Consider the following 22153-nt stretch of genomic DNA (forward strand, 5'->3'; position numbering starts at 1 on the left):
CTCTCGGTTTCGAAAATTTCCAAAAATCTAAACAGCTCATTAATCGGCAATCAATCGCCCCTGCGCCCTCGATAGGCCCCAGAAAAGAGTCGTCATGGTGTCGGATTTCGGCCCAGTGAGCGGTTTAAGCTGTAAAATTCACACAAACAGGGCCATAACTGGGCTCCGACTCAGCAGGCTCCTAAGAAGCATCGATAATTGATAGGTTCAACGAACCTAATTCGATTATCAGATATGCTTCGAGTGTTTCTGTGTGAATTTGTGTGTGTGTGAGTATGGGTTTCAGCCTCTCTGTCCGACATTGCTATATCAGACACTGAACAAGCCAATCTTGATCCGAAAAATTTCGGGCCTGATATATGCAATGCATACAGCAGACCTTCTAATATGCCAAAAGCAGCATGGGGTTTAGGGGGAGTTGGGCAATGTAGTGAAGTGAGATTAACATATTTTACCCAACAAAAAATCTAGGTATTTTGATTATAATAAATTTGAAGAAAATAAAGTTGTTGGTTAGCCACAACCACATTTTTTTTAACTTTTCTGATTTTGCATGGAATTTTTTTTTGAGAAACTTTTGTTCCACAAAAACATTCGATTCTCTTTTTAAACTTTTATATATCTGGTGTATCATTTATGTATTAAAACCAATAGAAATTTATTTCTAAGTTTTTGTTCTTCAGCTATTGGCTTCGGTTGAGAAGGGAGGCTAAACATATTTAAATAAGTTATTTCCAATTTCAAGCCAAAATTTTGAAAGTAAGAAATAAAAAGTGTCACAAAATGCTGTATACATCATTGCAAATTTGCATAATTGCAAAATATCAATAAATTTTAGTTAAAAAATTCCTTGACTCTTACATCTTTCACTGATCTGTGGTCCCAAAATTCTAATTATATAAAAAGATTGATGAGTCTTCATTTGATTTAAGCCGCATTGATTGTAACTTTTGAAGGAATTTTCTGATCAATCTGGTGTCTTCGGCATAGTTGTAGGTAGACTTACATTTCAAATGGGCGTATTGTTGAAAGTTTGGCTCTTTTGAAATTATAATCTTGCTTCGAGAATTTGAAAAAATATTGTTTCCAAAATGATCGAAAAATCACAATTATTAAAAATCTAAGAACTGCAAAAGAATTTTTGAAATAAAACTTTTGGTGGCTATATCTTGAAAACGGAACATTTTATCGAATAATCTGTAAAGTGCTTTTCGATTGCAAATTTAAATTTACATAAAAAATGAGGTCAACACATTTTATGTATTCTATTTTTAAAAAAATTCTCGGTAGCAATTTTTTTTCGCTGTGGCTCTAAAGTTACTTGTTTGGGCTCTCTAAAAAATATGAAAAAATTCTAAAATAAAAAGAACGGATTTTGTAAAATTGAGTTTTTGTAAAAGCAGATAATTTAAAAAAAATCAGCAAGATTATTTTTCCATGTTATAATTTTTTTTCTAAATAGTCCTCATCAATACATCAACTGATCAGAAAATTCCTTTAAAACTTACAGCTTTTCGAATATTTACGTATCAGTTTTGAACGAACATCCACAAAAAATGTATGGAAAAAATGATACAAAATGGCTTATTTGGTCATAGGGAAGGCCAACAGTTTGAGACAAATAAAAAAAAAACACAAATAAATTCCCTTTTCGATTTTGGTGGCTCAAATCATAACTTACCTATTTTGTTTTAAATATTTATCATAAACCCTTTTTCTGTTTTTGTAACACTATTTAGATTTAATGGTGGCTTTGGGCTGAGAGGGTTGAAAAAGACATATTTTGAAGTAAGTCTTTTCTCAAAATATTCAAAAAAAATCAAATAAATCTTTTTTCAACAATCAGCGTTACAGTATTAGATTGAAATTATGTATAACAATAAGTTTATCATAAGGTATATAAATATGAAATAATAGAAAATTTCCCTAAGTACCCCAATATGAAGTTACATTTTACTTTATTTAAATATCAGGAAAAGGCAACGAAAATATAAAAACTTTTGGAAAACTTATCAAAGCTAACTATTGTTATTCTTTTGGCAGTTCTTTACTTTAAAAAAATGTTTTTTAAGGATATCAACAGAGAAAATTTGCCTGCAAACTATTTTAAAAGCTATTTCAAACTTGAACAGATTCGAACGCTTTTTGAAGGCTGTAATTCATGATCAATGTGCTGGAAGACTAAAAAAAAGTGTGATGAGAATACGCATACATTCCATATTTTTTTGAAAACTTTGAAGGTATTTTCAGTGGTAAATATTTCAGTTTCCTTAATTGATTAACAATATATATCAAATAAACATTGAAGATTTAAAATTAATTTAAGCATTTTTTTCAACACTGCTTTTTGGTTTTACTATTATTTAAGAAGAGGTTGGTTTGGCAAAAAAAATCAATGAAATTGTTTAATTCTCTGTTGTTGAACATAATTAAAAGAGAAAAACTCGGAAAATATAGAATTGAAGTCAAAAGTGTCAAACCTTGGATCCCTTCCCCTACGATAACTGATGTGTGAGGTCCAACGCCTCTGATCCATCTTCTTTCGCTCCAATCTACCTCCGATTCAGAGCCAGAGCAACAGTTTCCGAACCGATGAATTAAAGCAATTCCGGACCACCTCCTTTGGCATGCAGTCCTCTCAAGCCGCCGACGACGATATTCATTCATGAACAACACGAGCAGACAAATAAAACACGTTCTCGAACCAATCGATAACCAAATGCTGGTTTGCTGGAGAAAAGAAAACGCCTACAAAGAAGCAGATTGGGCTCCCATCTGGCTCCGAAACTGCTCGGCACGGTGGGATTAGCTTGAACTTGCTTTAAAATGTGATCTTCAAAGTTGACCCACTGTACTCCAATGCAACCGTGTTTCCCATCGATATCTTGAAACCCGGTATCTTTGGGATATGATTTGGAGCTCGTTCGAATATCTCTCATAGGGGGGGAGCGAGGAAAGGGGGCCAGACCCCCAAGAATCATTGAATTTAATAGAATAAATTTGAATACGGAATTTTTGATCAGCCCCGACCCTGTTGCGCTGCCCCCTTCCACAGCTGTTTATTCAACTAAACCCATTCATCTTCCCCCCCATGGCAGCGATTAAAGCGCTATAAATGTCGTGTTATCGGCGTGAATTATTCAAAGGGCTTGACTTTTCCAGGCTCGTAGCAGCAGAATGCCATTGTTGGATCTGATAGAGCAGCGGCGGCATTCAGTAGTAGACCGACTCTACAACTCTTTTTCAGAGCAACATAATCGTGATGAAGTTCGGGGCACGCGTGTTTTTGAACGCAGGGTTCCCGATAGGACGGGGACAGAGTCCAGGAACCGATATCTGGGAGCATAAATTGGGCGGAAAATTCTGGTACGGTTGGACGCGGCAGTGGCCAAGCTTTATGGCAGAGTTCCATTCAGGGCCAGATTAGTGGTACGTGTTGAATGTGGACGGCACGCTTCTTTGGTCGGGTTCGATACATTGGAATTACGTGACGAAGGGTAGTCTGGGGGGTCATGACACCGAAGGGTTAAAGAACGGTATTATTTGACCACCGTATGCGGAATGAGTTTGATTTTCTTTTAAAGATTTCGTAGTTGAACTTATGAAACCCAGTTAAGACCCTGGCACTTTGAGGTTATGTTGAAATTATTTTTTTTTAATCCGGATTCACAACTTGATCAAATATATATTTTGATCGACTTCAGCAAGATTTTGTTTTGAAGAAAACAAAATAAATTTAAAAAAAAATGATTTTATTTTTTTGTGCTTGAAAGCACATTCTTACTTTAAAATCCAAGGTAATTTAGCTAACTTCTTGTAACAGAATTATATGCAACCCGACAGTGCAAACACCCCTAATTTACGGCTCATTCTAAATTCAACACCCAATGCACATTTAATTGCTCTCTAAGCGTGCCCTAATCGATTACCTCCCCTTTTATGTTCGTGTGCAAGCTGCACCGCCCTCCCACCAAACCTCCAAACCACAACCTTCCAGACTAATCTCATTGAATTGCTAAGCCGTTTGCCCGATCGATCGTGTGTCTGTTGCTGGTTCAATGGCGTATCATTTACATACCCATAAACAAGAGTTCGAAAAAGAGAGCCCGCGCGTTTAAGCATTGTGGATAAATTGATTCACGCCTTAAGCAGACCCCCCTCTCCAACTTCCCCTTAACCTACAAACACTGACACACATGCGAACATTTCGGTTAATTCTACACATCATGTGCATGTCGCTTTTTCGGTTCTTTTTCATGTTTCTTCACCTTTTCGACCACGTCCCTTCCAGGTTGAGACCTGACTGGCTGACAGCACGACGCCAAATTTCATGTAATCGGGCGTTTATCGGGGCTTTATTCATCGACATCGTTCAATTTTCGACCGACATTAGCAACGAGTCAGGGGCAGGAAGACTTGTTCTCTGCGAAGTACAGTTTTTAAATATTTTTTATGTTTTCAAATTCCTAAATTTCCAAATCAGGAATTTCTTTGCAAATAAAAACAAATGATTGTGGGTGAAAATTTTCATACGTCACTCACCATCGTTACGCTTTACACGGAACAAAATCCGGTTTGCGGAATCGCAAACTTTGCTTCCGATTTGCTCTACCAATCGCAAACCTCCGTTCACACCCGTCAGCAGGAAGCATTGCTTCCAATATCGCAAACGGTGATTTTCGATATCGCAAACGTAACGCCGTAACGCATGCCTGCCAAAAGCACGCAGCACGCAGCCACTACAATATTTACTGTTTTGAATTGACCGTTGCTTTTCAAATTTTGGATGGAAATAAGAAGAAGAAGAAAAGGTTTCAATGTTTTTATTTATTTATTCATAATTCAAAACAAAATCAAAGCAATTGTGTGAGTGGTTTACTACGGAATTTTGATTCTATCAGTCGTCGATTGTTCTGTTCTGATCGTCCTGGATGTCCGCGGGGCAGCAGGTTACTGCTGGGCGTCGGTGCCGCCGTTGGCATGTTACTCCCCGTGACGTGAGTCCCGGTGCTAGCAGTAGGAGAAGAAGGTGCTGGCACGTCCCTTGAGCGGATTCGCGTACCGCCAGAAGTCCTGGAGGTTGACCGCCGACCTTCACCTCGAGAATCGACTTGAGCGGAGTGGCCTCCACTAGAAGACCGTCCGCCTGGAACAAGTCCCCAGAATCTCCGCCAGCAGTCGGATCTGTGAAGGTGTTTGCCGAACTCACGGTGCAACTGCGAGCCGTAGACTGCAAAAGAGAACACCAAATAAATTTTAATATTGTCGTTCCTCGACTTTTCTAGATTAAAAAAAAAACTCTGAAATTCTAAAATTTTTATTGAAAAACGGAATCGGGCCCTTTTAAACCTTACAGTTTCAATTCTCAAAAATTCTCAAAAATTCTCAAAAAAATCTCAAAAGTTCTCAAAAATTCTCAAAAATTCTCAAAAATTCTAAAAATACTAAAAAATTCTCAAAAATTCTAAAAAATTCTAAAAAAATCTCAAAAAATCTCTAAAATTCTCTAAAATTCTCAAAAACTCTCTAGAATTCTCAAAAATTCTCTAAAATTCTCAAAAATTCTCTAAAGTTCTCAAAAATTCTCTAAAATTCTCTAAAACTCTTTAAAATTCTCAAAAATTCTCAAAAATTCTCAAAAATTCTCAAAAATTCTCAAAAATTCTCAAAAATTCTCAAAAATTCTCAAAAATTCTCAAAAATTCTCTAAAATTCTCTAAAATTCTCAAAAATTCTCTTAAATTCTCTAAAGTTTTCGAAAATTCTCTAAAACCTTCTAAAATTCTCTAAAATTCTCTAAAATTCTCTAAAATTCTCTTAAATTCTCTAAAATTCTCAAAAATTCTCTAAAATTCTCTAAAACTTTCTAAAATTCTCTAAAATTCTCTAAAATTCTCTAAAATTCTCTAAAATTCTCAAATTTTTTCAAAAATTCTCAAAAATTCTCAAAAACTCTCTACAATTCTCTAAAATTCTCTAAAATTCTATAAAATTCTCTACAATTCTCTAAAATTCTCTAAAATTCTCTAAAATTCTCTAAAATTCTCTAAAATTCTCTAAAATTCTCTAAAATTCTCTAAAATTCTCTAAAATTCTCTAAAATTCTCAAAAATTCTCAAAAATTCTCAAAAATTCTCAAAAATTCTCAAAAATTCTCAAAAATTCTCAAAAATTCTCAAAAATTCTCAAAAATTCTCAAAAAATCTCAAAAATTCTCAAAAATTCTCAAAAATTCTCAAAAATTCTCAAAAATTCTCAAAAATTCTCAAAAATTCTCAAAAATTCTCAAAAATTCTCAAAAATTCTCAAAAATTCTCAAAAATTCTCAAAAATTCTCAAAAATTCTCAAAAATTCTCAAAAATTCTCAAAAATTCTCTAAAATTCTCTAAAATTCTCTAAAATTCTCTAAAATTCTCAAAAATTCTCAAAAATTCTCAAAAATTCTCAAAAATTCTCAAAAATTCTCAAAAATTCTCAAAAATTCTCAAAAATTCTCAAAAATTCTCAAAAATTCTCAAAAATTCTCAAAAATTCTCAAAAATTCTCAAAAATTCTCAAAAATTCTCAAAAATTTTCTAAAATTGTCTTAAATTGTCTAAAATTCAAAAATTCAAAAATTCAAAAATTCAAAAATTCAAAAATTCAAAAATTCAAAAATTCTAAAATTCTAAAATTCTAAAATTCAAAAATTCAAAAATTCAAAAATTCAAAAATTCAAAAATTCAAAAATTCAAAAATTCAAAAATTCAAAAATTCAAAAATTCAAAAATTCAAAAATTCAAAAATTCAAAAATTCAAAAATTCAAAAATTCAAAAATTCAAAAATTCAAAAATTCAAAAATTCAAAAATTCAAAAATTCAAAAATTCAAAAATTCAAAAATTCAAAAATTCAAAAATTCAAAAATTCAAAAATTCAAAAATTCAAAAATTCAAAAATTCAAAAATTCAAAAATTCAAAAATTCAAAAATTCAAAAATTCAAAAATTCAAAAATTCAAAAATTTAAAAATTTAAAAATTCAAAAATTCAAAAATTCAAAAATTCAAAAATTCAAAAATTCAAAAATTCAAAAATTCAAAAATTCAAAAATTCAAAAATTTAAAAATTCAAAAATTCAAAAATTCAAAAATTCAAAAATTCAAAAATTCAAAAATTCAAAAATTCAAAAATTCAAAAATTCAAAAATTCAAAAATTCAAAAATTCAAAAATTCAAAAATTCAAAAATTCAAAAATTCAAAAATTCAAAAATTCAAAAATTCAAAAATTCAAAAATTCAAAAATTCAAAAATTCAAAAATTCAAAAATTCAAAAATTCAAAAATTCAAAAATTCAAAAATTCAAAAATTTAAAAATTCAAAAATTCAAAAATTCAAAAATTCAAAAATTCGAAAATTCAAAAATTCAAAAATTCAAAAATTCAAAAATTCAAAAATTCAAAAATTCAAAAATTCAAAAATTCAAAAATTCAAAAATTCAAAAATTCAAAAATTCAAAAATTCAAAAATTCAAAAATTCAAAAATTCAAAAATTCAAAAATTCAAAAATTCAAAAATTCAAAAATTCAAAAATTCTAAAATTCAAAAATTTAAAAATTCAAAAATTCAAAAATTCAAAAATTCAAAAATTCAAAAATTCAAAAATTCAAAAATTCAAAAATTCAAAAATTCAAAAATTCAAAAATTCAAAAATTCAAAAATTCAAAAATTCAAAAATTCAAAAATTTAAAAATTCAAAAATTCAAAAATTCAAAAATTCAAAAATTCGAAAATTCAAAAATTCAAAAATTCAAAAATTCAAAAATTCAAAAATTCAAAAATTCAAAAATTCAAAAATTCAAAAATTCAAAAATTCAAAAATTCAAAAATTCAAAAATTCAAAAATTCAAAAATTCAAAAATTTAAAAATTCAAAAATTCAAAAATTCAAAAATTCAAAAATTCAAAAATTCAAAAATTCAAAAATTCAAAAATTCAAAAATTCAAAAATTCAAAAATTCAAAAATTCAAAAATTCAAAAATTCAAAAATTCAAAAATTCAAAAATTCAAAAATTCTATAATTCTAAAATTCTAAAATTCTTAAATTCTTAAATTCTAAAATTCTAAAATTCTAAAATTCTAAAATTCTAAAATTCTAAAATTCTAAAATTCTAAAATTCTAAAATTCTAAAATTAAAAAAAATCAAACAATTCAAAAAATAAAAAAAACAAAAAATAGAAATATCAAAAAATTCAGAAAATTAGAAAAAATTCAAAAAAATATTAAAAATTCTTAACATTCTAAAAATTCTGAAACAATTCTAAAAATTTTAAAAATTCAAAATATTCTAAAACTTCTAAAATTTTTAAAAATTCTAAAAACTTAAGACATTTAAGCATTCTAAAAAAAATATTAGCTGCGAAATTTCTAAAAATAAAAACAAATTATAAAAAATTCTCAAAAAAATAAAACATCTTAAAATTCATGAAATCAAAAAATATTAAAAATAACTTCTCAACATTGTATATTCCAATTGATCAAAAATTTGAAATACCATTTTTTTATTCTGAAATTTCTCAAATAGAAAACATGTTTGTAAAAAGAGATAATTGAAATTTAATTCAAAATTTAATTTAAAAGTTTTTAAAATCATAAAATTGAAATTCGCAATTCGCAATTTTCAGTGTAAGAACGGGCCTTAACCGATCTTATGCACTAGGTTCCCGACGAACACGCACTGCCCTTACACCTACATCTCACCCTTGCTCTGAGTCAGTACGAGCAGCACGCTAGAACACGCTTTGAGTGTTCGTGCCAGGCATGCACACCTTCTTTTCCGGTTACGCATTTTAACTCGGCCGGGGGTGGTACATTGCGTAGGGTTTGATGCAAGTATAAGCGCCTAACCATTTATAGTGTGCCTATCAACTTTCATTAAAGCAAAAACTGTTTTATTTTTAGTTTGAATTAAAAAACTAGTTGTTATTTTACTGTGTATTGTTTTCTCCTGAAATCTTTCCAAGTGTTGAGTCGTGTTTATATGTTGCTATTTCTTTTGTCGCGGTGTTTTGTTACAATTTTTGGTCCTAAGCATGTTATAAAAGTTTATAAAAAGTACAATAGTAATATTTGTGTTAATCCTTCAACCATTCCATAAATTGAGTAAGGGCTATTTTATAAAAATCAAGAATCAATAATAAGAGAATGATGATTGTATTTTAATGAATAAAAATGAGAAGCTGGATGTAGTAGATGTAAAATTAGACAATAGTTAATAAATAGAGATAAAAAAAAAACAAGCTTAGATTACAGTAATGATAATTTATAGGACAGATAAAGAATCATTCAAATAAATAAATTCGCAATAAAATCAAAATAGATTAGGCAAATGATAAATAGACTTGATATAACTAGTACATTAAGGAAAAGTATATTTTTAAGGAAAAAAACAAAGATTGTTACAGCAGTATCAATTGGTAATATAGAGTGGAAAAGCTTTGAGAGATAAGAGAATCAAAATCAAACGATGGATATTAAATAGAAGTATCAGTGAAGAAGTGAGAATCAGTAGAGCAAAATAAAAATAGGAGATAGGTGGTATCTGAGAATGAAGAGAAGAGAAACCCCGTTGTGCGATGTTTCAGGTACATCCACAGCAGTTGACTCAACATACTGCGAATCAAAACAATACCGTCTACAATCACAAATTACTTCCCTTTTCCACATTGTCGCGCCCCTTTCTTTCAGCCGTCTCGACTCTGACCCGCGGTGGTCAAAGAATTACGATCCGTTTCCACAGGCCACCAGCTAGGTCATCATGAAAACCAAGCCAACGTGGAGGTAAGAAAATAAGACACTTGCAAGGAACCAGAGCTATACTGTTCTGATCAAGATAATTCGGATGATCTAACAGAACTACGGATGTAGTTAGTTGCGCTCCTTCCAGGATGTTCCTTACCTGGACGTCAACCGAAGAGCACGCAACTGGATCAGTGCCATTGCATGCTCTTAGGTATCAATCCTTGGCCTGCTTAAAATCATAAAATTGAAATTGTTACAATAATCTGAAAATATAGTTTTTTTGAAAATGTCCTATATGCTGTTCTGTTTCATATGTTTATATGATTATATGAAATCAAGTAATACAGCAACTCACTGTACAGCGTCTTGGTTATGTTTTGGTACTGCTCAATCAAAAACTTGATTACTTTGAATGCTTTCCTGCGTGTCGTGGCCATTTCCGGCTGTTCAACCGGGACCGTTTCGACGGTTTGCTTCCCACGATTGTCAAATCTTCCTCCCAGTTGATTTTCGCCAGCTCTGGAGCTGCCCCCACCTGCACTCGATACGGATGTACTGCGTGTGGGTTGTGCTGTTCTTTATCATGTGTTGCATCTTCCCGCTGCAACCAACTTCCTTGATCGAAAGCTTTTTCCGGCAACCGTAGCACATTTCTTTTGCCAAGATGTTTATGCCCAAAGTTAATCACCCCGCCCTCTACGAGTACCTCGTAGGCGTGTTGGTCGCGCAGAGGGATTACTACGCCCCAAAGCACCTGGAGCAACTAGAGTAGATTGCATGGAATTGCAATCCGAAATCTTGTTTATTTTGATGGACCTGTTCCCTCCCGCTCCCTTCACTCTGTCCGACGACACCTTCACGTTCACACAGAGTTCAGCTCAATGACGAACGACGAACCTTTGCCAACCGCGCGCGCTCGTACGCCTCCCGATTCTTCAGCGGGCCGTGGTCGTTGAAGAACTTGACACCGCAACTGTCGCTGACGAGACAAACCTCGTCCCAATACACCTGGTGCTGGTCGCGGCCGTACTTGGTGAAGCCCCACTTCTTCCAGATGAAGATCTTCCGACGGCTGGGGAACTTGAACTTGGCATGACGCAGGGCCTCGACGGCCTGCTGTCAGAAACGGTCGCTCGAGCGCACCGACATGATCGGCTGGCATTCCGGTTTGGAGTCTATCGGCTACGGCACAGGACATCTTGTTGACGCGGATCACGTAGTACGGGTACAGCCGCATGCGGATGTGGAACTGGTCCTTGCCGCAGAACTTGACCAGTTATTTGTTGCAGCAAATGAGGCCTGCCTCGAGCGCTTCCGAGGACAGCTGCTCATACTCATCCGACACTAGGTGGACGCACAGCGGGAAGTCCTCGAGTAGGGCCTTCTTGCGCCCGAGATCGAAGATGCGGATCTTGGCGTGCGGGACACCACAGCAGAACCGCGACTTGTGTGTTCACTATTGGCAAACTAAAATCGAAAAAAGCATGACGTCACTACTACTGGTATCGAGGGAAACGAGTATCTGCGCTCATACCTGCACCTGCCTCCGGAGATTGTTCCGTCGACGCTTAAAAAGGCGGTTCCGTTCCAAATCGCAGCGCGCTCGTCGTGTCGGCGGACCGGATGCAGCTGGTTGGCGGACCGGACAAGAAGAGCGCTGTCGGCACCGGCGATGTTGAATTCCGTGATGGATTTGGCCGCGAAGCCCGGCCGCTTGATTAAGGCTTGCGAGGCGAACATTTCCACACGACTGTCCAACGGAGGGCGATTTCTTCGGGGTCGAAGCCTGGGCAGCCGGGAAAAAGGGAGGGAAGCTGAAAATTAATGGTTTTAGATTAATATAAGAAATAGAACAGTGTTTACTAATTTACCTTGCAAAATTCAACCAGCTTTTCCGTATCTTGAAACCACTTCGCGCAAAAATCGGATTTGTTTATTTTTTTTGACAGCCCGTAACGCATTGGCTGCGGCGGTCTGCACTCTCAAATGAACCGACAACAAAGTGCGTTCGATTTTGGAAGCATTTTGTTTCGATATAGAAAGCAAAGTTTCCAATATTGAAAACATTGCCGATGATTTCGCAAACATTCGAAGTTTCCGAATTCGTCGCAAAGATTTTTCGAAAACGCTGACCGGATTTTGTTCCGTGTACACTCACTCATTCTTTGTGCACTAGGGTGCCCAGAATATGGGACTTTTTTTTTCAAAAACTCGCTCCACAAGCTGAGTATTGTTTCTTGAGCTATTTTAGGACTGTGGGCCAAATATGAACAAAATCGATCAACATTTACCTACCCAAGTAACATTTTTTTCCAGGAGTTCTACAAGAGCTCTTCAAGATAGCTACAGCATAGCAGTTTGGACCGCGGTAGGATAAAATTCTCTTCAAAACTTCTTCAGGAGTTTGGAAGAGTACCTGAAGAGAGTTTCCTACCGCGGTCCAAACTGCTATGCTGTAGCTATCTTGAAGAGCTCTTGTAGAACTCCTGGAACAAAATGTTACTCGGGCATTGATAATCTGAGGTGAAGTTTGTATGGAAAAAATCGAAAAAATGTATGGAAAACCCAAGTTTCTTACGGTTTGGTCTGCACGATGCGCTACTTCCATCCAAATATTCCCAAAAGTGAGATTCTTTTTGAAAATTTAATGCTTTACAACTTTGTAGAACATGCCAAAGCTGTAAAACTCTATCCTGAAAAGTTATTAGCAATTTATAGAAGTAATTTTTGTATGAAAAACATTTTTTTTCGCCATCTTTTGGCTCGGATGTCAATGGGTTAATCTCATCCAATTTCGCTCAAAATTAATACAGATGCTTAAAATAACCCTAAAAACCGTTTTCCGCTTGTGGAGCAGGGGGTCATTTTTTCTGGGCACCCTATTGTGCACTGACACTTCACAATTGACATGTCGTCGTTGTCATGCTATCTTGTCGCTCGTGCATTACACGCCAAATTGAGTTGAACCATTTTGTGCAGCTCACAATGCCTCACCTTTTGACCTTCACAGATCCCCAAAATTCGACTTCAATCCTGAGATATTCAATAAAAACAAACAAAAAACTTTTCATTTAAATGAAGTTTTAATCTTGTCGTGCTATCATGACACACCCTGAAGATAGCTGTAAGTGCAACAACTGGCCTAAGGGATTTCAGGTCAGAACGCGTTTGACACACGTACGGCTGCCCGGCTGCCGACAACATTTTCAAGTATAACTCGGGACTCCAGCAACCACATTCAACCAAACTTCAGGAAAATGCACATAATGGTCAACCAAACAAAACCATTGTTGGGTCGCGGAACCTATTATGGCATTATTTTTATAACTCCCCGGTCACGCAGTGGTTCCCTCATTGACCGCTGAGAGCGCTAGTAGGTTGACAGTACAGACTGTCACGTTTGTTATTGTTTATCTTCGTGATGTTATTTTCTGTGATTTAGATTAAAGGTTTGTAAGTTCTTCTGTGTTGATCCTCCGAGGAGGCAGGCAATGTTCGGCCCAATCGGCCAGTCCCTAAGCTGTGTTCTAACTCTTTGCGGGACTGCCGGAACCAACGACATACGAACGACGGCTGAGCTTCAGGGACGATGGTGGACGAAATCGTTTCTCACCGTAAAAGAAACACGGTGATTCCTTGGTCTTCGAGAGGCCACCTGCCTCCTCGGAGGTTCAACACAGAAGAACTTTGTTTCACATTACCTATACAAAATACGAAACCTTAAATCAAAATCACAGAAAATAACATCAAGAAGATAAACAATAACAAACGAGACAGTCTATACTGTCAACCTACTAGCGCTCCCAGCGGTCAAAGAGGGAAACACTGCGTGACCGGGGGGTTATAAAAATTATGCCATAATAGGGTCCGCGACCCAACAACGTATTTGTTATTGTTAACATTGCGTGCTCTTGTTTTTGTTAATTCAAGGTCAAACATTAAAACGCGTTTTTCTCGGAACGTCAAAAAGCGACGTGCGACAAGTTAGCACGACAGCGTCGAAGTGACAAGTAGAAATATTTTAAACGATGTGACAACGATTGGTAGGTTTCTCAAAATATTTGTCAAAATTGAGTGCTCAGATTGCAGAGACATCTATGTCGTTGAGATTCTGAGGCCGGTTTGATTGAAGATAGAGACATCTACTGATGAGAATTCAGACTAATGAAGGATCCTGGTCTTGTATTAAATGAGTTATTTGACGTATTTCTTCAAGAATCCCTAGTGACAAGTAACTCACTGATGAGTTCCACTAGCAAATATGAGCTATTTCATCAGTGAGCAATGATCAACCAATCGATCACTTGATTTGTTTTGTAATCACTCTCGATTCAAATGTTAACCTCACTCACGATCCGTATTCCGACTTCACTGAGAATCGCCTCTTCAAAAAAGCAAACTGAGCGACCCCTTTTTTCGAACCTGTATGTCACTCACTGTTGAATGACCAGCCCACAAGAAGTTTCAGCCCGTTGCTCCGTCCACCCGGATCGTCATCATCGTCGGCGTCGGCGTACCATATGGGAATGGGATGAACCGTTCAGCAGTAATAACATCCATTTTAACAGCAGGTCGGAAAACAAAGCTGACGTGAGGTCAATGGGTTTAAACATGTATTTGCATATTTTCCCCTCCCTCCCTCTCCCTCTCGTCCACGTGGCCCAGACGGGGGGGTTCGAAGATCACCAGCAAGCACACCAGATGACCCCCGGGGAACGAACAACTTTTGCGAAGGGAGGAAAATCAACTTTTTTCGTTGTTGTCAATGGATGATGGCCCGAACAGGCAAAAGTTTCCACTTCCACGTTGGTTGAGTTTTCCGGGCACGTAAAAAAGACAAACTTTTGCACCGCACCAACAAACTGACGTTTTAATATATTTTCAAATTAATCGCATAATTTATGTCCATTGAATGTTCTGCGGGTGGAACCGATTTGGGTGTGTGTTCATACGGGCTTTCAGTTGGTTTGAGGAGGAAAAAAAAAGTTATTGGAAGCCATTTCACGTCGCGTCATTTGCAATTAGTCAGCTGGTTGGATGCGGTTTTCAGTATCGTCGGTGAAGACACCGGTGAGCTCACACAAAAGTTGGACAGTTTTGCTACCTGACGTGGGAGGGTAGACTGGTACGACCCTTTTTAAACCTGACTGAAAATTTTGTTAAACTAATATTAACACGAAATTGTAAAAAAATATTAATAAAGAAACAAATTTAATTTTGAACCAGTCTAACCTAACCCAACGCGGTGAACAAGCTAACCTAGCGAAGAGAGTACCTTTCAGGTTGCGAAAAAAATATAAAATAAAATAAAAAACTGCGACCGATTATAAGTGCAATAAAACTCAATAACCCTTGTTATTAAAGTTGTGCGCTGGCTGGCTAGGAACAACGGCGCGTTCAGTTTTGCCAACTACGAGTGAGCGGACACAGGGTGGAAGTTGTTAGATTGTTAGGTCGACGGAGTTTTATCCACGTTCTATGGACCTTGAAATGGGCTGTCGTGGAAGCGTGTCGCACCGGGATCCGGAAGGTGAAAAAGTGGTAGTTTGAGGTGAAATGTTATTAAAAATGTAACATTTTTGAATTCAAATTGATCCAAGTTTGATTTTTGTTTATTTTAAACTCCTACCTACAGATTTTTTAATGGCCTAAAATATAAGCTGTCTGGAATACCTGTGAAATAAACATATAAAATATGTAACTTTTGAATGTCATTTCAACTGAAGTGGTGATCACTTATGTTTAGATTTCGATATTTTCAAACTTAATGTAATAAACTATTCTTAAATATTTCTCAAATGATGAACTATCACGCGTTTTTGGATTGCCAAAATTTACCACCAAGCCTAGACAAGATTAATGCATTCCTCTCAAACATCTAATGTATAATTTTTTCGAGAAAAATTTCATAAAATTTTTTAAGCAAGTATCAGACATATTCTACTAGTTACTACTTATTCACTAATTAACTTGTTTTTTTTTACAGATTTTATAATTATCATATTTTTCCAGTCTCTTTTTCAATTTAAAATTGCAAAAAAAAAAACCATAAACACAGTCTAGAGAAAAAAGAAAAGTAATCATAAAATAAATCATACTCAAAAATACGACTTGAATTGACTTCCAAAAATTGCTTTACAACGAATGGCAAAGGCTGTGAAATTTGTATTTATAGTTTCAAAATTGTGAAGCAAAAAGTATCACAATTATATAATATTATATTCATGCTAATAACGAAAATTTGCCTAATTTCAATGAATTTATAAATACAAATTTCTTAAAATGGTATGTCTTTCCCGATCTATGGTCCCAGAATTCAAAATGTGCAAAAAGTCTACAAGCTCAATTTAATTATAATTATTAAAATAAACTTTATACAATATATTTTAAATACCGTCATCAATTGTTAAAGTTTCTGCCTTCCTCACTGAGGTAGGGCTAAAATCCTGCTCTTAAATTGAACTTTGTATAAAAACGTCGTAGATGTATACCTATCGACTCAGAATCGAAAACTGAACAAATGTCTGTGTGTGTTTGTGACCAAAATTCTCACTGAGTTTTCTCAGCACTGGCTGAACCGATTTTGCTCAAACCAGTTGCATTCAATTTGGTTTAAGGTCCCATACGTACCTATTGGGTTTTTACAATGTTTCGATATGTGGTTCAAAAGTTATGTATAACAATGTGTTTTTGTATTTATCCGGATGTTGGATAAGTGACCGGAAATCGATTCAAATATCGTCATGTTATACATCGTTGGTTAGGTAATCGCAAGACCTTTTCAACGAGTCCAAAAATTGCAGATCTGGATCACCCTGTCTCGAGTTATGAACACTTAAGTGATATTTTTGTGCGTTTTTGAAGCCGGATCTCACTTAAGTGCATTAAAACTATGCCCGGATCCATAATCCAACCCACCGTTGGTTAGATGATCCTAAAACTTTTTCAACGAGTCTAAAACATCAAAGATCTGGCAACCCTGTCTCGAGTTATGATCACTTAAGTGATATTTATGTATTTTTTTGAGTCCGGATCTTATTTTAATGTATTAAAACTATATCCGAATCCATCATCTGACCCACCGTTGGTTAGCTAGACTCAAAACATTTCCAACGAGTCCAAAACATTGCAGATCTGGCAACCCTGCCTCAAGTTATCAACACTGAACTGAAATTTTTGTGCTTTTTTGAGTCCGGATCTCACTTAAATGTTTTAAAACTATGACCAGATCCATAATCCAAACCACCGTTGGTTAGATGATTATTAAACCTTTCCAACGAGTCGAAAACATTGAAGATCTGGCAACCCTGTGACTACTTAAGTGATATTTGTGTGCTTTTTTTGCGGAAACTAGATGAAATTTGTGTCCAAACCCATCGAATCATCAATATTTGGTAAAGAGTGAGGAAGGCACCAACCACTTAGGTGGATTTAGTTAGTTTTTCAGTAACAATTTGAATTTTTAGCCAGCATATTGTTCTCTGATATTGTGAGGATTTTTTTAAAGGAGGAGAGGGGGGGGGGATACTTCAAATAAAATTTGCAATGGCCTAAGTAGCATTAAACAAGTTGGAATACAATTTCCAATTGTTTTTGTTTATGAATTTTAATTTGAAATCATAAACAAATTTGGAAATACTAAAAATACGACTTAAATTTCCTCAAAAACAAAAATTCTTCAGGTTGACTAAATTACATTAAGGCTGGTACACCCACACCTTTGGCTAAATTACATTAAGGCTGGTACACCCACACCAGTCAAGGTTGAAGGCAAAAAATCTAAATTTGAAATTGCAAAATATCAATGAATTAATGATTTTTTTTGAGGAGATTTTTCAATGAAAATGTCAATTTAAGCAATTTTTTTTGCTTCCTGATTCTTCAAGGAAATTTCGATTGGTAAGAGGAACAAAAAAATGAAATTTGCATTGGCTTAAACAGTTTAAAACACCAATTCCCAAATTTTTCTAAATTTTAAGAGTTCTTCTTCCATTTCCTTTTGAAGGTTTTAATACGAATTTTGATATTTGTCTAGTGATGGATCAATCTTTATTTGAGGGGTACTCGGATACGGACCAAACTAATATACAGTCTAAGAAGTTTTATTAATTTTAGCGAAATACTTCTAACACTTTGGCCAGAACACCTTTGCTTCCATAATTTCGTAAAATGTAAATAAAATATGCTTTCAATCATTTCATATGTTGTTTTCCAAAATAGAAATCACTTTAATAAACTTTTCTCCAAACAAAGCTGTTTTACCACGTACCTATAAATCACGGAATATGCTTTGTCAACGGTCAAATTTATTCAAATCATGGGAAATTCCGCCAAATTAAATAAATCTATCCCACGATCCGACCGTAAACCAATTTTTCGCCTATTCGCTCAAAGTAGCACCCACAAAAAAAATCCCAACATTTGATTCTCTCCCGCCCCATCTGGTGGCCGGTGTGGAAAGTGGAAAATCAGCGAAAAACCGAGCGGCCTGAAAAATGGAAATCCCAGCGCCGGGCACATGTTTATAAGGCGAACGTGATTTGCATAAAAATGTGTTATGAAAATCAATTTCAGCTCGAAACTTCGGAATCCGCGCGGCTATTGGATCAGTGCCCGTTGGTTATAACAATATTGATCCACCCTACCCTGCCACCCACTTAATGTCCATCGATTTGGGGAAGGTAACAATGAAAGAGCGGGTGGGGGCAGGAGGGTTGGGGGACGGTCCTTTTTCTTCATCAATCTGAGCCTCATCGCTTAACCTCACCGGAAGCGATTTTTTGGCAGCTCATCTTGCTTGCGTAAGGATGCTGGAAATTTGGAGGTTTGAGGTACGGGGGAGAGTCCAGGAAGAAAGGATTTTGGCTTGTCTCAATTTTGCTCCCAACTGACGGGGACTCCCCCTCTGTCCCCTATCGTCTCCTATTTCGGGGTGAACTTGGCCACAGCAGAGAAAAAAAAAGTTTCGGGGAAAAACGAGATGATCAAATTATGCAAATTACGAAGCTGTTCAATATTCTTCGAAAAAGTTTTAACGGCTTCGCCTTTTACCCTCTCTTTCAGCCTCCACTCATTTTTGAGGGAGGAAAGTTCACTCTTTTCAATCATTGTATCTTTTTCTTCTCAATTTGAGATCAATGGTCTTTTTGTGTTCTTTTCTCTAAAAAATTAAGATTTTATTCAAACCAAAACATTTAAACTTGTTTTTTGTCAAATATTTTTCCTCTAAACTATTAAGAAAATGGTCACTCTCAAATCAAGAGCATTTAGAGCAAGTGAACCACCCTACCGAAATCACTTCCTCGCGGCAATCGCTCAATGAATCGCACGAAAAGCAATAATCTGGCTAAGCCGTTTTTCCCTCCGTGTGCCTATCAATTTGAAAGTCCTTTCCACAAAAAAAAAAACGCAAAATGAAATCAAACTTCCCCAAAAGTGTTGTGTAGCCACAACACTATTTAGGGTGGTTTGCTCCGGCAAAATAATAACACCGTCAAAGAAGACATCCAAGAACCTCAAGTTTAAGGACTCAAGGCCCTTTTTGGAGTGAATAATGAAACGCGATCGATACAGGAAAAAAGGGGTTCGACCACATTGGTGAATGGGCCCCAAACTCTTTTGCCCAGTCATAACTTCCCCCCTGCTTAGCTTAAAATTTAAAGGTTGAGGAAGCTTGAGAAGGGGGTTATTGAGAACGGTAATATTAAGTTTCAAAAGTTGTCTCGATGGCACGGATTAATTTGAAACTTCTGAGAGGAAAAGAGGGGACTCAGACGGAAGCTGTAGGTAAATAGCTTGAGAGTTGTTCCGATGTTAAAGAGGGCAAATCGGCAGGTTGAATCTCGTTGATTGGGGCTATATTTTACGATTTTTACGATTATTTTGCCATAATTTTTAAACTATTAAACATTTTGCTTGAGGCTGAATTTTTGTTTTTGATAAAATCTTTAACAATTTAGTGTTGTATACAAAGGAAGTTCATCTGAATTCTTCAGGCCTCGAAAAATTAGACCCTCTAAAGAAGTGAGCTCATGTTAGACTTGAATCCTCTAAAAACATGGCCCCTTTGAAGATTTCGGCACTTATAAGACTTGAGCCCTTGTCAGACTTGAGCTCTCTAAATACTTAATACAATTGAAAATCTGAGCCTCCTCGAAACTTTATGTTTCAAAGATTAGAAGCAAAATTGTATTAAATCATGTCTAGCTCAAAGTTCACAACATTCCATTGAGACATTCCAATCCAATTGATTTGGTGTCAAATAATCCCTTTCACCCAACAAAGCACCTTTCAAGTCCCTAGTTCATATTCACCCCGTAGAAAAAAAGGGTCCTCGACAAACACGCCAGCCAGCCACTTATCGCACATGAAGGATCACTTCATCTCTCCGGACATCGCCACAGATTGGGTCATCCAGCGTAGCCACTTACGAGGCGAAACAGCCAGAGGGTCATTTCAATTCACTAACCGGCGAAAAACTCTTTTCTTTCCCCCTTCTCTAGTGGAAATCACGGTGGTGTGTTATGCGAAAGCTATCTCCAGTAGCAGGTAAGTTCAAAGCACTACCCCGAATGTGTTATCAAATATCACAGAGCACGAGCGAATCCGAAAACAAATTTAATTTTCCCGATCCCCTTGAGTCGAGTCAACTCGAGGGTCTAGCCGAAATTTTCCTAAATTCTTATCTTCCGTAACAGAGTAGTAAAAAAAACTGAAGAATCTCGGCGTCGGTCCCCTCGACAAATGTTCTTCGAAAAGGGAAAATCCTTTGATCCCCTCGTGTGTAGAAAAGTATATTCGTTATGCTGCATTGATTTCCCCGAAACCTGCCCTGCCGGAAAGCGGCAGCTGAGATAGCTGCTTTCCATAAATCGGATAGCCGGAACTCGGAGTCATACCCAAATTTATGACCTTACCATCAGTATATCTACCCTCGAGAGGACTTCCACTTTTGCACATTAGTCAAGGGATCGCGCTCCCCTGACGCGCTTCACAAATCCGGTTCTCCTCCGAATGAAATCGATATCTCGGTTTTGCCAGGGTGTATTTTTATTTCTATTTGTTCGGCATTACCTCTCTCTTGTGAGTCGCACCGCTCGAGATTCCATTATTTGTAGAACCCTTCGCTAGTACTTACCAGTGCGACAAGAACGAACCCCTTCTTCCTGACGGCGACGACGGCGAATCTGGGAGGAAAACACTTGAACTTTGAAGCCATTTGTCATCGGCGAGATAAGGAGGCAGAAACGCGCGCGACATTGCGTCTGAGGAGACGGTGACGGCGAGCGATTTCCTGAAGAGGGCATGCATTGCCCATCTGCTGAGCTGGAGGGGAGGTCGCAGGATCCACCTAGTGGAGTTTGACGCGCTTTCTTGTTGAATATTTATGAGAAAATCATGGGTTTGGGACGAAGCGTCTCAAAAACTACGGTAAAAACTTGAGACGAATCAGACTTGTGACGCCAACTCCTTAAGATACCGAAAGTTTGAGACGCTAAAGACTTGAGGAGCTGAAGTCCCTATATTCATGAGACAAGAGACATGGCATGAGATGCCAAAGACATGAAAAGCTAAAAACATAAGTTGCAAAAGTCATGAGACGCTGAAGACATGAGACGCTAAGAACATTAGAAGCTAAAGCCATGGGAAGCTAAAGACATGAGACGCTAAAGGCATGAGAAGCTAAAGACATGAGAAGCTAAAGCCATGAGAACGCTAAAGACATGAGAAGCTAAAGACATGCCACGCTAATAACATGAGACGCCAAAGACATGTCACGCTAACGACATGAGACGCTAAAGACATGAGAAGCTAAAGACAAGCCCCGCTAATAACATGAGACGCTAAAGACATGTCACGCTTAAGACATGAGACGCTAAAGACATGAGACGCTAAAGACATGAGACGCTAAATAAATTAGAAGCTAAAGACATGAAAAGAGAAGCTAAAGACATGAGAAGCTAAAGACATGAGAAGCTAAAGACATGAGACGCTAAAGTTATGAGACGCTAAATAAATTAGAAACTAAAGACATGAGAAGTTAAGCATATGGGAAGCTAAAGACATGAGAAGTTAAGGACATGAGAAGCTAAAGACATGAGACGCTAAAGACATGAGAAGCTAAAGACATGAGAAGCTAAAGCCATGAGAACGCTTAAGACATGAGAAGCTAAAGACATGCCACGCTAATAACATGAGACGCTAAAGACATGTCACGATAACGACATGAGACGCTAAAGACATGAGAAGCTAAAGACTTGAGAAGCTAAGACAAGCCCCGCTAATAACATGAGACGCTCAAGACATGTCACGCTTAAGACATGAGATGCTAAAGACATGAGACGCTAAAGACATGAGACGCTAAAGACATGAGA

The 22153-nt window shown here is 36.2% G+C and overlaps 1 protein-coding gene and 1 pseudogene across 2 annotated transcripts in view; one reads left to right on the plus strand and one right to left on the minus strand.

Moving 5' to 3' along the window:
* LOC120412525 (uncharacterized) overlaps window positions 1-22153 on the plus strand; it is a 788684-nt gene that overhangs the window by 616432 nt on the left and 150099 nt on the right. The window contains exon 3 of one of the 2 annotated variants that reach the window (XM_039573022.2): window positions 20282-20327. The exons of the other annotated variant lie outside the window; for it this stretch is intronic. Coding sequence (XP_039428956.1) covers window positions 20282-20327 — 46 coding nt within the window. The remainder of the gene's footprint in view (window positions 1-20281; window positions 20328-22153) is intronic. 2 annotated transcript variants of the gene reach the window in all.
* Window positions 10081-11519, minus strand: LOC120412540 (60S ribosomal protein L10-like; annotated as a pseudogene).

This window comes from Culex pipiens, chromosome 2 (genome assembly GCF_016801865.2).
Source record: "Culex pipiens pallens isolate TS chromosome 2, TS_CPP_V2, whole genome shotgun sequence".
In the NCBI taxonomy this organism is placed as follows: Eukaryota; Metazoa; Arthropoda; class Insecta; order Diptera; family Culicidae; genus Culex; species Culex pipiens.